The sequence below is a fragment of the Phoxinus phoxinus genome, assembly GCF_949152265.1.
Source record: "Phoxinus phoxinus genome assembly, chromosome: 7".
Taxonomy (NCBI): domain Eukaryota; kingdom Metazoa; phylum Chordata; class Actinopteri; order Cypriniformes; family Leuciscidae; genus Phoxinus; species Phoxinus phoxinus.
The window spans coordinates 12,103,264-12,120,711 of record NC_136882.1 but is presented as its reverse complement, the minus strand read 5'-3'; the positions used below and the strand labels follow the sequence as shown (position 1 = coordinate 12,120,711).

The 17,448-nt window shown below is 38.4% G+C and overlaps 1 protein-coding gene across 7 annotated transcripts in view; it reads right to left on the bottom strand.

Annotated features, from left to right (window-relative positions):
• Positions 1-17,448, bottom strand: part of dgkh (diacylglycerol kinase, eta) — an 89,566-nt gene that overhangs the window by 19,044 nt on the left and 53,074 nt on the right. For 6 of the 7 annotated variants that reach the window (XM_079618442.1, XM_079618440.1, XM_079618443.1 and 3 more), the window contains 15 exons: positions 13,507-13,613; positions 13,264-13,389; positions 13,080-13,182; positions 8,295-8,457; positions 7,744-7,852; positions 7,467-7,606; positions 7,297-7,378; positions 6,145-6,236; positions 5,939-6,038; positions 5,544-5,835; positions 4,313-4,444; positions 2,099-2,233; positions 563-680; positions 370-480; positions 167-263 (listed from right to left, as the gene is read on the bottom strand). In XM_079618442.1, the coding sequence (XP_079474568.1) occupies positions 167-263; positions 370-480; positions 563-680; positions 2,099-2,233; positions 4,313-4,444; positions 5,544-5,835; positions 5,939-6,038; positions 6,145-6,236; positions 7,297-7,378; positions 7,467-7,606; positions 7,744-7,852; positions 8,295-8,457; positions 13,080-13,182; positions 13,264-13,389; positions 13,507-13,613 (1,907 nt within the window). The remainder of the gene's footprint in view (positions 1-166; positions 264-369; positions 481-562; positions 681-2,098; positions 2,234-4,312; positions 4,445-5,543; positions 5,836-5,938; positions 6,039-6,144; positions 6,237-7,296; positions 7,379-7,466; positions 7,607-7,743; positions 7,853-8,294; positions 8,458-13,079; positions 13,183-13,263; positions 13,390-13,506; positions 13,614-17,448) is intronic. The other variant, XM_079618441.1, reaches the window with a different exon arrangement.

The window sequence follows — 17,448 nt, the reverse complement described above, 5'->3', positions numbered from 1 at the left end:
TTCATTGTGATTCATCACTCCACACACACAACTTCCCATATTCTGCCAAAAACCTTTTTGCATTTGCTTAAATTTAGTGAATTTTCTGACCAATGATTTGTGGTTCGGACAATTAAAAGCTTAGTGTTTAGCCATTTATGTTTTTAATGTTGTATGTTATGCTCACCTCTAGCTGAACTTTCTGCTCCAGGTTTTTATAGGTCCGCTGCAGAAGCTCTTTCGTCCCCAGAACGCCATACCACATCATGTTTTTGGTACGACTTCTGGATTGTCAGAGAAATACTAGTCAACCACTGAGTCCATGTCAACAGTGTTTTTGGTAAATGCAGTACAAGAAAGAAGACAGACTGTGTTAAACTCTTGAACTACCTGCATTTCTCTGGGTGCTCCTCACGTTTGTTGTTGAACTCCAGTGAGATCTTTGCATCTAAGCCAATCCCAAAGTAGTTATTCATCACACACTTCTCCAAATAGCCCTCTCTGGAAGAAAAATGACTCATGGAAGATATGCGAATACCTTTAAGATAGACTTCAACAAGAAAAAGCAAAGTGAAGCTCTTACAGTGAGTCCAGGTCTGGATCGATGAAGGGAGTGGCACCAAATGGATCTATGTTGGCGAGCAGCATCTTGCTGATAATGGAGCTTCCAGCGATGGAGGCAGCCAGACCAGCCCGCAGACCTGAAGACCAACCCGAAGATCAATGGGAGATTTCAGGACAGCAAACCATAATTCAAATCATGTCTATCATTAAAATGAAGTTCTCTCATGATTTACGCACCCTCGTGATGTTCTAACCCTTTAAAACTTTATTTTGTTAGTGAAACACAAAAGAAGATTTTTGACAGAATGTTGATGCTGTTCTTTTCCAGAGAAGCTTCGGAAGCTCAAAAAAAAAAAAAAAACCTCAAAAGTATCAGAAAAATGGTCCCTACGACTTACATTGCTCTATATTCCAGATGTCTGAGGTGTGTGAGGAATAGAGTGAAATGATTTGCATTATTTTCAGGAAACAAAAATCTAAATTTTGGTCTGTTCATCACAGAAAACTTTCTTTGTAAAAAAAAAAAAAACACTATTAGTACTTTTAGGCCTGGTTTCACAGACAGGGCTTAGATTAAGACAGGATTAGACCTTAGTTCAATTAGAACATTTGAGTAGCTTTTATAAACTTGCCGTAGACAAAACAATAACATTACTGTGAGACAAAACAATATATGAGATTTTTTTAAATATGTCAGTGCAAATAGCTTTCAGTTAAAACAAGTTAAACATGCATTTTAGTTTGGGACTAGCGTAAGCCTTGTCTGTGAAACCGAGGTTAAGTGTACTTATTATGGAAATATATACTTTAAAATAATATCTTTAAGTGCAAACTAAATGTATTGATTTTGCCCACGTTAATTGCAATGTAAATGCACTTAGTTTAACTTTAGGCTGCTTTTTGAACCACTTAAGTAGGACTTAAGTACATCTTTATTTGTAATTTTATATTTACTTCTATTGTCTTTGAAATATGGTTAAAGTGTACAGCCGAATATACGTACTTATAATCATTTATGGTGAACTAAAATATACTTTAATGTCATTTCTACTGTAACTTGTAATGTTCTACTTGTAACTTGTCTAATGTAATTTACTTAAATATATTTGTAATTGCAATATATATATACACATAAATATAGACATAATGATTTAAAATGTACTTTATAGTGAAATTTTTAAATTTACATTATTGCAAAGTGTACTTAAGTGTGTTAATTTGAAGTGTTCAAAAATTTGAAGATACATTCCATGCAATTAAGCACATTTGGACTGCTTTTCTGAATTATTTCAAAAGCTTAACAACCACGGGTCACTAATTCACTTTCACCGTATGGAAATTACACTTTCACTGTATGAAAATAACAGCTCAGAAATGTTACCTAACATCTCCCTTTGTTTAGTGGAAAAACAAAAGTCATACAGGCTTGGAACTACATGAGGGTGAGTAAATGATGCCAGAAATGTCATTTTGGGGTGAACTATCCCTTTAACATGCTCGCATGGTCTCAGTTTTCTGGTCAGTTGTCACATGGGGTAATGTCATGTGGTCGTACCGGGACAGATGATGCGTGTGTTGAGAACGGGCAGGTTCTCCTTGCTTGTGGTGAAGGGAGTGATGGAAAAGGAGCCGCAGGACTGCGTGCTGCGACTGATACGTCTCTCTGGAGGCGAACACGGTGACTTAGCCACTGCAGAAGCACAAACACAGTACAAAACATGAGCTCATGTGTACAGCAGACTCATTCATCACAGCAATACCTGCCCAAGTGTCCATTACGCAGCAAAATCTAATGCTGTTTTTGCAAACGCTCAACTTTTTTCCATCATGTAAGAATAACCCGCGCATGATCTGGTCACTGGCTCACAACGAGAAGTGAAAAAGCCACGGTAAAACAGATCCAGCAGATTCAGCAGAACGAAAGCCACATAAACAAACCGAAACACATGAAGGCCACTTAACAGCTAAGAGACGCAGGAGAAACGGAGGCCCTCAGGGACCGGAGCAACTTTCATGCCCCGCTGGAAACATGAGCAGACTGCAGGCCTCTGTGTAAACAGGAAGAGCCACTGTCCAGCAAACAAAGATATGTTCTCTGTGGAGAGAAATATAGCGCAGGGATCCTCTGGGAAACCTACAGATATATTTACAGCTATAAACACTTGCAGTCTGTACGCTTTAAGGAAATCCCAAACCTTCTGAAGGAAAAAGATTGTGTCATTGGGCAATCGCGCAAAACAAAAGCTTGTATTCCCATTGAGAGCACTCTGGCTTTATAAAAACAACTGTGACTAAAAGTGATGTGTTTTAACGTGTCTAAACGACGTTTTATGGCGTATTTATAAAAAATAAACCCAAATATAATATTTTTTTAACAACTTAGATGAATGTGTTTTTGTAGAGTAATAATTGTTTTTTTTTAACAAGTAATAGTAATGTTTTAATGTGTCTAAAAGTCTTTTATTCGGGTTTATAAAATAAAAAAAACTAATATAATAAACATTTTTAACAACTAAGATCAATTTTTAAGAGTAATTTTTTTTAACAACTAAGAGTAATGTGTTTTAATGTGTCTATAAGCATTTTGGGGGGGTTATTTATAAAAAATATATATAACCTAATATAATAATAATGATAATAAATATATTTTTAACCATTCAGATTAATGTTTGTAAGAGTAATAATTAGATTTTTAAAACAACTAAGAGTAATGTGTTTTAATGTGTCTAAAAGCCTTTTTTGGGGGTTATTTATAGAAAATAAACCAGAGTATAACGCAAATAAATATATATTTTTTAACAACTAAGATGAATGTGTTTTTAAGAGTAATTATTTGTTTTTACCAAAGAGCGATGTGTTTCAATGTGTTAAAAAGTGTGTTTAATATGTCGACAGGCCATTTACAAGCCCATGTCTACAAAAAACATTTATGCTGCTGTTTTTTTTAAACCGCTACATTGAATTGAAATGTACTATAATTTGTCACTAGAGGGCAGCACTAACCCTTTCAGACACAAACACATTAAAATACTTCAGATCAGAAACGAGGACTGATTCCCAATTCACACACTATCCATCCTAAATAGAGAGCAAGATCAGGATTATTGTGTAATATGCTGAAAAGACAGTTATGTTCAGAATGGAATATTAACATACTGAATACTGTGCCATATGTACTGTATACTGCCTACTATGTTTTTATATGTTAGTAGGCATTATCCCAACATCATGTTTTCAAAAAGTAAAGTAGTCACATGATCTCACCATGTTGCATACAAGTGGTGGGTTATTTTTTATTTTGAATGTAATTTTGTGCAAAAATGCCCTGACCAGCCTAACCCTAACCTCAGATTTCAACAGTCTGATCAAATGAGTCTAAAAAGAGATGTTTAAAACCATGACTAATATTACTTCCCGTTTTTTTTTTTTTTCACACAGGTAATGGAAAGTAAAGTCATGTGAATAGCATTGTGGTGAAGTAGTACCTAGTGCAGAGTTACTCCGTTACTGTATAATGCCATTTTGGCAACAATAATAAATCATCTCGTTATTCCAAGCATACAGAAAATGTGCCTATAGTGTGTGTGTGTGCACAGTACATCATTCGAAAGAATAGCCTTTTCACGCACGCTTTTCAACGGCTCCATCACATTCGCATGCAACCCAATGGAGGATTTAGCTTTTAAGGCCGGTAAGCAAGAACACTTTGTGTCTCGCAGGAAACGGATAACAGCGACAGCATGTCTAAGATTTAAAAGTGTGAACTCACGGGGCAGAGACTCCAGTTCTTTAGTGTCCTCGTCCTTCTCGTTGTCTTTGTTTTCGTCCTCGCTGTCCTTCCTGAAGTCGTTGGGAGACTGGAGCTCCTGCTCCTCAGTGTGAGCGTTCTGCTCATCCACCACTGCAGCACAGAGAAACACAACCATCTTACTCATGCCTTACTCATGCACTTCTTTACGTGGACACATACAAGAAGGTAGGGCTGGGTAATATTACATATATATTCATGATTTTGCAGGAGGTATAACATTAAGCAACATTGTGAACATCACACATTTTTTAAGTTTCCCAAAGAGCAAAACAACTGATATCAAGAACTACTCTTACATCACTTCACACTGACTTTAAAACAGAAATGCAACTACAATTGCTAAATTCAATTTATTTCCATGAATCACTTGTAACTGTCCTTTGCGATGTATCAATTCAAAACTCTGATTTGTGTGATTTATCTTGGATGTTCCCATGTGGTATCCCTTAATCTTTTAGTAAAAAATATATAAATATAAATATATATATACATATATAAAATATATAAAAATATATAATAGTATATATATATATATAATAGTAAATATATATATATATATATATATATATATATATATATATATATATATATAATATGGTAATACTAGAATAAGGTTTCATTAGTTAACTACATTTGTTAGCATACACTAATAATAAACTGCACTTTTACTCAAATACATTTTTACTTTCACTGTACTTTTACAGCATTTATTAATCTTTGTAAATGTTAATTTCAACATATACTAATACATTATTAAAATCAAAGGTTGTATTTGTTAACATTAGTTAATGCACGTTACGTTAACAAAGATTACATATAAATACAAATACAGTAACAAATGTATTGCTCATGGTTAGTTCATGTTGGAATATTCATGAACATATTTTTGTTTTTCAATATATATATATATATATATATATATAAATTTCCTAGTCCTAGAGACTTAGTATTACAGAGTATAGCTAAAAACTATTGATTTATCGACACACTTGTTGATCCCCCATTTAAATGAACATAAATCCCTGAAGATCAAGAAAAACACTCTCAAAACGTTTAATGTAAATGTGGCTAATTCATTTGAATATAATCAATTCCTGTCATGTGATTACTCGTTTTAGGAGATGCCTATATTCAGAGCAACAGATCAAGTGTTGCTTTTCTATTCAAAAGACACGCTGGACAATCATACTTCTCTCTGCCTGCTCGATGATCTGTCTGAGTGCTTTCTTCAGGCTGTTGGCCCTCAGCACAAGCTGTTCGCGGGGTCTGAAGAGCTTATGGGCAGAGCCCTTCTCGGTCTCGTTCTCCTTCAGCTCCGTTATCGACTCTTCGCTCAGATCTTCCTCTTCATCCAGCTCTTCCTCCTCCACCTCCTCCTCCACGATGGGTGGTGTGGTGAGGGCTGACGGCGTCATGGCCTGGGCCTCCAAATTCAGCGTCTGCAGGAGCGAGTCCAGCTTCTCGTTCAGAATCGTACACTGCTGATAGAGGAAAAAAGGGATAAAAAGGTTCATTCTGCATTTTCATCGTATTTCTGTCGAGTAATGACTTGTCAGAGGTCATGAGAGGAAACATCAGACTCACTTTGAGGGCCAGTGCATCAGCTTCCACAGTGCTGTCACTGCTTCTGTCATAACACTTCCCAACTTTGGCCACAAATTCCTTCACCGTCTCACACAATACCCTGGAGGAGAAGAGAGAAGATGAGAGGAACTCTGCCTTTATAGAAGTTTCTGTTTGTTCTGTTAGTGGTGGCTTAGGAAGCGTATGGTGTGAGACTGACGACTCACTTTGATGAAGATATGACCACTGAGTGCTGATCTGAGTTCAGGATCTTTGTGAGATGAGCAGCCACTGAATCCTCATAAGCAGATATCTGTAACTGAAGCCACCTATACTCATCACACGTCATATTCATATTCATAAATTGCACTAGCTGGGCAAAAGAAAAAAGTAACATTTGCGGAGAAATGAAAACTATATTCTAAAAAATTATATTTAAAAAAGAAAATCAAACAGCTTTCTATTGGTCAACGCTTATTGTGCTTATTTGATTGTGCTAAAAATGCAAGTATGCTAAATTTCTTGCATTTAAAGACTGATATTATACAGATATCATACTATACTTACTAATAGTGATATTAAAACACATTTTAGGAAAGAAATGTGCATTGTGCAATAAAGAAGAATTCCAAATAAAGTTGAATTATAATATTTATATCAGTAAGTCTCAAGCAATGTGTCAGTAAATTTGTTAATAGATTTGTAGTATACTAAATACAGTATGAAATAATTGTAAAATTAAATCCATTTTGGTATATGTTTTTTTCATTAGGGCTGCGTGGGGAAATCTTTTGCCATCACTTGGACTCCAATGGAAACGACTGGATTTTGCCCGCAAAAATTTTGCAGAACATCTGTAAATATGACCGAATTAAATTATGCTGAATGGATTTTACACATAGTACACATAGCATAGATTATTAAATACTTATTTTTAATATTAATATTATTAATATACTTATTGAAACTTATTAAGTCTCACAAATCTCCATTACAAATATACAAATATTAGTAACAGTCTCTTAAATTTGATTAATAATAACGGCTTAAGGTTCAGTAAGTGATTTAGGTGTTAATTCGCTCCATCCAATTCAGTCGTTGAACCAATTCAAACAAATAACTTAAAAGTTTGAGACTGATTTGTGAGTCTTTTTAAAAAATAGAACCAGGTTATAAGAGCCATTGTTACGATGGATGTGCTGAATATTTTTTTTTTTGTGTACAGTGATTGAAACACAACTGAAAGATGTGCTATGTATTGTCTTTGTTATATTTTGCGCCACCTAGTCTTAGATAGCATGTGACACTGTGACATGTCAACAACTCATTTAATGGTGTTGACGTAGATGTATGCATTGCAGTTGATGTGTTGCTAGTACCTGGCCATCCTCTGCCTCCTCAGGTGTGACGGGGCAGCTGTGTTTGGGAGGTATTTTAATCTCATACGTCATTATACTCCACCTGTGAACAGCAGCTGTAGATGTAGCCAACGACACAAATATTATACATGTGACATAGTTCTGGACACATGCTAGGGTGCGCTCTGTACCTGTCCAGCATCTTCGTGCTGGCTCTCTCCAGCTTCTCCAGTATCTGAGGGAGTTGCGTGTCATCATCGCACGACGGCCCCCAACCAAGCACCCGTGCCAGGTCATTCCCGGTGCCCAGCGGCAGAACGCCCAGCTGGCACTGCCAACATGAGACGGTTCATATCACTGAGCCAGTTCATTAAGAAATCCTCATAAACATCTGCTCAACACTCGTGTGCCAAGTCCTAACCTTACAGGGACAGCTTTACATGGTGTAGTAGAGCACTTTTCAATCACCTGTTTGTGAAGATTTAGTTTATCGATTTCAGACAGAACCCAACCGACGCTTCCATCTCCTCCACACACAAGGATTCGGAAATTATCAAACTTTTGGAACAGGCGAAGGCTTTAAAAGAGAAAAGAGTGTTAAAATAGAGGTTTAAGTGAGAGAAGGTTTGGGTAGTTGACCTGAAATACATACATATTGGGTACTTGACGTTTTAAATTCAACCTAAAACTATTTTAAACAGTGCTTTTATATTATTTAAGACTACATGGAATATCTGTTCTTTTAAATATGTATTTGTCCCACTGTAGGATCGTTAAAAGTAGCCAAAAGGTCAATAAAACGAATAAAAATCTAACACAAATGGTTATGGGACCTGAAAAATACTCTTTGCATTTCATATCATTATAATATGAAATCTGGATGTTGATTGTAAAAAAAGTGCATGGACTCATCATACGTCAACTATCCAAACACCAGCAAAATAAGCAAAAGCATTGATTTGCTTCTAAGACAATGATCAATAGTTCAATCTCTGCGACCTTTGACATCCAAGTCTTACCCTAAATGAGGTCCACCGTTGACCAGGTCAAAGACCTGAGCGGGATTGAGCAGCTGTTTGAAGCGACGCAGGAATTTTACCCCTTGGTTGTCTCCGCTCTTTGAGTTGACAAACACGAGGAGTGGACTAGCACATGATGGGGGACAGGTGGCCTTCCAGAAACCTGTCACAGGAAAAGAACGAAAAAGATGATAAACTTCTTAGCTGTGATAGCTTTTTTAAAATGTAGATAACCTGTTTTGGCCAAATGCTCAAGCAGCATTATTTGTAAAGAAGGTACTGCAAACAAACCAAGATGGTAGATGAAGCGAGCAAAAAGTTGATTATAAATAAACATAAATAATTTATTATTGGAAAAAAAGTATTTAAAAAAAATAGTTTAGTCTAATTAGACTACTTTACTCAATGTTTATGTAGGATGTGTGTTGTTACACTTAAAGGTGCAGTAAGCAATTTCTGAAAAACGCTGTTCAAAATGTAAATATTACTAAAGAGGTCAGAGTAATATTATTGAAAAAGGACGGTTACAATGAGGCAAGAGGTAAAACCTGCGTTAATATTGGAAAAGCTTATAGCTGGAATAGCGCTAGAGAGATGTTGGAGTGGGAAGGCCTGAAAACAGATGCAGAGGTTGTGTTGTTTCTGCTCGATAGGTAAGTAACATTGGTTTTGCTGGTTCACAGATCCAAGATATGCTGTTGTAATATTAGCAATAATAGCGGGACAGTCTGATGCGGATGCTGTTAGTTAGTTATTGCCTGTGTTGCATAGCATGTTTGTGCATTTTGGGGGAGGAGCAATAAAGGAAGGGTTATGTTTGTTTGGGTGTCGATTTCATCAACTGTGTTTCTCAGAAATCACTTACTGCACCTTTAAGAGCCTCACATTGTTATCTTAGCAAAATAAATGGCAACCAAAAATATCGGATTTGGTTTTTGGCTAAATGAAGACTTTTGGTTTCTGTGTTTTAGAAGAAAAAAAAAAGTTTTGTGTATCATTATTTATTTCACCTATTGTAAAATTACAACAAATGCTTAGTAGTATAGCATTATTAGCTTAGCAACATGCTAACACCCAACACTGACATAATCGTGAGTCTTATTTTTGCGTGTTTACCTCATACAGTATAGGTTTGTGTGTTCCCTGGCAATCTTTAATAGTGCCATGTTAACAAATTAAACTATAGGAACTGAATGCCAGAACTTGCATGCTAAAAAAAGATAACACCGAGATTTTTGTTGACTCAATGTTGCTTAGGAACAGTTTTCTTCATGCCTGGATAAGCATGAATCACAGAGAAAGAAGTGGAAATAATTTTGTGCTGCGGCACAAGGAAAAGCAAACCATCAGCCTAGTCCGCTTTCGCTGGAAAATATGTGTACTAAAGCGTGTAAATAATCCAGCACTTTGATTTCTTTGTCTTCATTAGAGCCGGGCATGAGGAGCTGTCACCAAACGTGCTGGCAGTCGGTGTGATCACGTGCGCGCATGCCGCATGTGCAGTAAACAGTCTCTGAACATGCCAGTAGCTGTGAGCAATAACCCGCTGTGTTTATGAGCTTCGCCATATGCATCTTTTAGATTTTCAAATTCCTGCATTGCGACCGTCTGAGGAATTGTTTGCATGTGCACATGCAAGCACGGTGCATTCACCTCTGTGTACCTGTATGCACCAGTGTGTATTGCATTGTGTTAGCGTATATGGATCTAAGCATGCATGAGTGTTAGTAACACTGACAGTTGCCCTCGAGCGTGGGTTTGCATGTTCTCCGTATGGCTGCGAGCGGACATTGGCGCGTGGGTGGACGTCTGTCAGTAGACCCCTTTGAGTCGAACAGAAGCCTTGCTCTCTCTCTCTCTCCTGGAGGCAGGCTGAGGCAAATTGAGTCACGAAGCTCATGCACGTGCCAAAGGCAGCCCTGAGCGAATTAAGATGCAGCTCTCCTCGCCACCTAGCACTGAGGCAGGGGATTCCTTACACGTGACGGACTCTCCTACTTTCCCATCACATCCTTATGCTTTCTGTATCCCTGTCTACTTCTTTAGCATTTCAACAGTCTTCAGTCTGTCCATCCTGCCACCATTCTCTTCTTCTATTTTAAACAGCCAATTAACAGGAGCCACAATGCGATCAGACGAAACTTCACAGCCATTGATTTTCATTACATTTCTGTCTGGCCCCAACTAATCTCTATATCCGATATGTGCTCCGCCAATTAAAGACAGAGGAGCTTTGAGGTTCTGATCAATAGTGAATGTCCTCAGTTCTCACAAGATTTGACTTCACACATGGCAAAACGGAAAACCACCACTGCAGAATCAATGGCTGTGTCCGAAACCATGCTGTCCAACAACTTAAAACCTGTTCACACCAAGAACGATAACTTTAGTGATAACTAGTGTTGTCAAAAATACTGGTACATGATGGGTGCATTTACATGCAAGTTACAACACGTTTACGCCTAATAAGCCGACAATGCATGGGGTCATGTAACTGCATGAACCCATTTTCCTTTATATGCGTATGGGCATAAATGGCTTAAGCATAAATTAATCGAGCTTGATTTTTGCCCATTACCCCAATTTCGGCCAGCATGTAAAATCATTAACCTGCTTTTTGCCGACTTATTGCAGTGCACATGTGTGATATTTTCCCCCGGTTTCGTGGTAGGGGAGGAGGAAATTTATGGCAAACTCCGACTTCTTGACCCAAAAAGGATAAAATCAACAAATCAATGGCTGTGTTTGAAACCAAGCTGCCCAATGCCATATATGACAAGCCTGTTCACACCTAGAACGATAACTATAGCAATAACTAGTGTTAAAAGTACTAGTACTTTGGTACCAAGTCAGTACTAAAAAAAAATTGAAACGATACAAGAGTTTCTGAAATACTGGTAGTACAGAGTACCGGGTCAACCGGCAAAGAGCCACATATGGAAATACTTTGGATTTGAAGCAGATGAAGGGAACATCACTGATGATGACCAAAAATATTTTTTTTTAGCAAACTGTGATATCGAATTTTTGTGAGGAAAGAGGAAACCTATTAAAGCACCTTAAAGACAGACACCCATTCAAGAATGTGAGTTTCAATTTAAAGGTACTGTATGTTAGGGGTTGCATTATTAATATTGTAGCATATTTTAGTTTGCGTAATTAACACTTAGCATATGCGTGGTTAACGGATAATCAGTCAAGTGTTACTGGGGTAAAATAAATGGGAGGACATGATAGGTTTTACTAATTTTGGTACCATGACAATACTAGCGATTACTATATTATCCTACACACCATTTTACGATAACGTTGTGTTTATTATGAGCGCTTAAGTCGTCGTCTGCCGCTCTAAATGCTTGAGCTATTTATAGTCAAAGTGGATTCTGATTAGCTGTCAATGTTTTATCGTTCACCAACAGGGGAAAAAATGCATCCACTGTATAATAAAAATAGAAATGTAGTTTTATATTGGTAGAGGAGCCATTAAAGCTCTTTTGTTGATGCACTATATTGCATGAACACATTCATGTTCACAACAAAAACAGTACTTAAAAAATTACTAGAAGGCGACATCTCAGTTGACAGGATGTTCCACAAAAACTGAATTCACATGTTTCTACCCATGCAGAATATTTCAGCGTTTGGACATTTAGCTTTCTTTAAACTTTCAAGATATTGAGCATGAAGTGGCTCTAAATAGCATATAGGTGTCAATAAAAGGCAATGTGCAATTTCCTGGAAATCAGTGGCATATGCTCTGAGACAGGCTGACTGAGCAAACAGGCAAGGTATGAATCCTCAGCGGCAGGATAATAATGCAGAAAGAGATAGAGAGAGCCGGGTGTGGGAGAGTGCTTTTGTTTGCTCTCATCTTGAATTTTCCAAGCACATGGTCCACCAGAGGAGGTTATGTTTACATGCGTCGGGAAGAGATGCTCTGAGGGAAAGTGACTTTCCACACCGCCCTGACACATGCCGGGGAGATGGAAAGAAAAATAAAGGAACAAAGTGTCTCTCAGGAAAGGAAAAAAAAACATCCTATCTGTATGATGAAATCAGAAGATGTCAGAGGTGTAATGAAAAAGATATTGCTCTTCATGCAGCCTGGGAATTAGCAAAGCTAATGAGCTCCATCTATAGCAGCCCTCCACCTGAGCTCCTCCCACCACACACACACACACACACAAGCACGCACGCATGCGCACACGCACACGCACACGCACACACACACACACACAAACACACACACACACACACACACACTGATTCAAAATCATACACTATATCCAGGTTGGGATCATGCATAAGAACCCAATCAGGCAACCATCCATTTTTAGTGACATTGACCTTTTGAAACAAAAGGTGGTTTTCATGTACTATGAAAATATTGAAAACTTCATAACTCAAACCTTACACCCTAGTCCAAAAAAATTATTTACTGAAAAAATAGATAATCTCTCTTAAAAAAAAATAAAAAAAATAAAAAACTTAAGTGGACAGAACAACCTGTTTTAAAAAAAAAAAACATTCATTCATTTTATTTTACAGCTTATTTTATAAGATTATTACCTCCAAAAAGTAAAGCATAATAATAATAATAATAAATAAATGTAAAAAAGAAATAAAGAAATGAATAAACAATGCGACCATTTTAATCGTTATCAATCAAATAAAGTATATCTACTGTATACATAATATTATTTAAATTAATACATTAAATGTTTATTTATTAATATTTATGTATATACACTCTTGAACTGGCTCTTGTGAAGAGTAAAGTCTTACCGTCTGAGTCAATGCTGTTGAGGGCAGTAGGGGGGATGATGGACACTTTGCACTGGCCGAGGGGACATTTGCGGGGGTAGATATCCATGCATGCCGTGTGCACCTGTCCAAGCACAAACAGCTTTTAGAGTTCAAAAGCTCTCTGTAGTAAGTTATAAGGCATTCTGGGATATGTAGTTCTTACCATGGCTTTGCACCACAAACAACGCCAGTCCTGCAAGCGCAGCACGCTGCCACACGTTTTGTCGCAAACGGCACACTTGGCACTGACGGGCAGGTTGCCTTCCAGCCATTGATGTGGCATCGCAATCTATAGGAAAAAATATATATTTAAAATGTACACCGCCAGACTTATATACCTGACTTTTTTCTGTTCACTTAAAGGTTATTCATTAGCTCGCAGAACCACAGGCTTTACGCGACTCACCCCGTCCTCATCCTCAATGATGTCCTTCCCGATAGAGGCCAACGTTGTCCATTTGCAGTTGTTGGTGGCCCTGACTGCGCATCTTTTGTGGGCCTTGAATTTACACACTGCAAGAGAGAAATACCAGTTATAAGTCTGGCCAGCAGTAACCTTGAGATGCTTATATGACAATCAAGGTTTTATCATTTCAGCAGAAAGAAATATGAGGTATTAAAAGATGCCAGAAAAAGGCTTCCTCAATCAAGCTAAAATTAAACAACAGTGCTAAACTGAGAACATTGAAGAAGTATTTGAAAAACCAAACGCTAAAAACTAATATCTTTATGACAATCAATTATTTTAACAATGGAGGCGATGCCGAAGTGGGCAAGTAATGTAATCTGTGTATGGCCGTGTAACACAGGGAACATTGACTAGCGCATTGACTACTTACGCTAAATACACTAAATAAACCAGTCACATTATTTGTGCAGCATTGGCAATAACAACTTTTTCATTCACATTTTCAGGTCCATAACATAAAGCAATCTAGAAATCTACACTTCTAATCTCTATTAGCATTGTTTACTGTGGGAATCTTTCTAAAGTAGGGAAACACAATAGACCGTTTGTCTTATTTTGTTATCTGTCATGGCAGAAAGCACTTTGAATTGTGCATCGATTTCTTCTATATTCTGGAAACTTTCGCCTAACCACACTGGCGCTGCACTGTCCTCACCAGCAGTGTGGGTGAGGTCCAATAAACTAATGGCTTCCAGTTCTTTGTTGATTTCCTCTATTAAATTGCATTGCAGATCTAATCAAGTTAGCAATGTTCATCTGGTCGTTTCCAGAAGGAGAATTAAGTGGCTGATTGATTGGCTGGCTGGCTTCCTACTCCATAATGTAACGCTCTGGCACATTATCGTGGCCACCTCCATTCCTACGAACTTAAAACGTACACTCAGCTGTTTCCTGACACAGATGCTGCAATCCGTGCAGATGTCTCGATAAGTTGCAGAAATACAAAACGCCCTGCACATTAAGGATCCGGATTGTTCTGTACAAGCAAGGCTGACTGGCGCCCAGAGTCCAAGATTCAGACCCTGAAAAAGCCTCAAATCCAGTTAAATCAGCCCATCTCAGTGTCAGAGTGCATTACGCCTCCATATGCTGCCGTGACTTCTAATGTCCTGTAGGATTTACACAGATTTGTGATGACACGGCTAATCACACCAGAGCAGAGATGCATTTAGCCCAGCCAAGCCCTGCCAGCCGGGACGCCACAGTCACTACAGAAAGTGTTTCCTCCCTGGAGTATTCCAGCATTTGGAGTGGATATGTGCTGAACGGGGCTGTTTACTGGAAAGGAAGCCGAACATTCGCGGTATGTCCGACACTGGGAATTTCCACTTTCTGCAATGCCATCTCTCAATAATAAATGAGGAGACACATCTAATGCGTTGAGACAAGAGCCCACACGTCCTCTTCAGAGATTCATAACGCTAATCAGAGAGCGCTTCATCTCGCTTGGGCTCCGCACTCATCTTGTAATCAGAGCTGGTCTACGCTCAGACCATTTCACGTGGCTCTGAAAACAAATCTCCAATAACTCACTCTAATGTCATTTTCAGGGCTGTTAGCAAACCATTTACAGACAATTCAGTAATGCTGAGTGAACGTAAGACTGTTTACGATGCGCTGCTAATGGACAGGATGTCTCTGTCAAATTAGAGAGTGAGAAATATTGAGTTTGCCTCTTTTGTGGGGCCCATGTCTCACATCAATCTTTATTGATTGGCTGCTGTAGGAAATCAAAGTGAAATATGAGCAGCAATGATCGTTCTAAACTTCAAGTCTCTCAACTTGGAAAGAATCCTGGTGAAAAGACAGGTGTATGAATTCCCATGCTGGCCAAGCTGGTCAGAACTTGGTGGGAAAGATGGTCAAGCCTTGTTGGGACACTAAGGCCGTGTGTCCACCAAAGCGTTTTTAGCCAGTTGAAAACGCTAGGCTCTCTGCTGGAAACGCCTAGCTGCGGGCGCTTGAGAGCGTTTTGGCAGCGCAGTTTTTTTTCAGTTGAGACGCATCGTTGCTATGATACAGAATATCCGTTGGTCCGTGTGGTATTAGTCCCACCCCTCCTCCACTGTGATTGGACGGTTGGCTAAAAAGTGACAGTGATGAGCGCTGCGTTTTACCTAAAGTTGAACATTCTTCAACTCTCGGCGACCTGTAAAAAACGCCGAGCGCTCAGCACTTGAGCGTTAAATACTCGCTCAGCGCCTCGTTACGCTCCTGGCGTTCTAAAAACGCGGCGTTCCCATTGACAACAATAGAAAAATAAAGCCAGCCGCGTGAAAAAACGCTTTGGTGGACACACGGCTTAACACATCAAATCAAATGCTGCTAACCTGCTGACCAGTAAACTCTGGCCTTTGTAATCCTGCTTCAAAGTTAATGTCCAGTGCTACGTTGGGCCTCCCTGATTAAGTTTGTAGTACTTGAGACTAAAATAGAGTCCGATTCCAAGACCATATTTCCATGGTCTTGGCCTTCTCATGGGCTTTGGAGCATTTGGACTCTCACTTCTTAACTCTCTGCTAGACTCGGACTCGACCCTTTTCTGGTCTTGGTCTTGATTCGGACTTGACCCTCTTCAGGTCACAGTCTTGAATCAGAATACAAACTTTTCTGGTCTCAGGCTTGACTAAGTCTTGACCCTTTTCAGGTCTCGGCCTTGTCTCTGTCTTTACCCTCTTCAGATCTAGGTCTTGACTGGGACTCGACCCTCTTCTGGTCTCTGTCTTAACTCAGAATCGACCTTCTTCTGGTCTCATTCTTGACTCAGACTCGACCTTCTTCTGGTCTCATTCTTGACTAGACTCGACCTTCTTCAGGTCTCATTCTGGACTCAGACTTGAATGAAATGGTCTTGGCTACAACACCACACCATTTAATTGATAAATACATAAATCATCAACACACCTAAAGCATAATTTGCTCTTTATTTTGATGCATTAACGCAAAAAAGTTTCCTTTATTTGTCAAGGAAGAAAACTGCTTAAAGGAAGAAATACGAGGGTGGTAAAATGCCCTTTTCACAAGATTTTTTTTTTATAGCATGTTAAAACTGTCACTTTTTGAGGGTGAGCAAAAACGCCCCATTTTGTGTGTCCCCTTAAATGCGAATGAGCAGCTGCTCCCGGCAAAGAGGGCGGAGCTTCAACAACTTGTGTCCTTAGCAGCTTCAATTACCTCACACACACATGCACTGAAACTTTCAAAAACTTTTAGCCTTTTTTGTTCAAACCAGAGTCAAACAAAGATGGAGAGACTCAAGAAGAAGTGACAACATGTAGAATACAATGGGACATTTATGAATGGTTAGTTGATGCATTTATGTTGCTGATGTGGAGTTAACTATCTTCTAGTCATAGATTATCAGATTCTATTATGATAATTTATAAATTGTATTCCCGTGGGCGGGCTTTATGTACATGTTAGGGTTAGTGATGTCAATAACCCGGGAGGAAGCTTTGTGTAGTCCCTACCAGCCGTTTGTTGTAGTCCTTAAAAAGCAATTTCTGTAAAATAAAATATCTCCCTTTGTTTTGAACTTTGAGCGTTGAACTTTGCAGATGTTGTTTATGCCCAAACAGCAACATTACACACTAACTAAAGTTAAAAAAGTGAAATCATAATCAACCACCCCTTTAGCAAACGCATAGGCTATTATTTCTGACCAAACTCACATTTCTGCAAGTAGGAACTTCTTAAAAGCAGAATATATTTACAACCTAACATGACCTTATTGGTTTTATAAAATGATTACAACTTATAAAGAATTAGGAAATATTTAAACATTCTTTTATTAAGCAAAGTCACTAAGTGCCAATTAAAAGGGATACCTGTTACTGTATTGTGCACTTTAGCACAGAGTTCTGTATCGACCAATCAGCA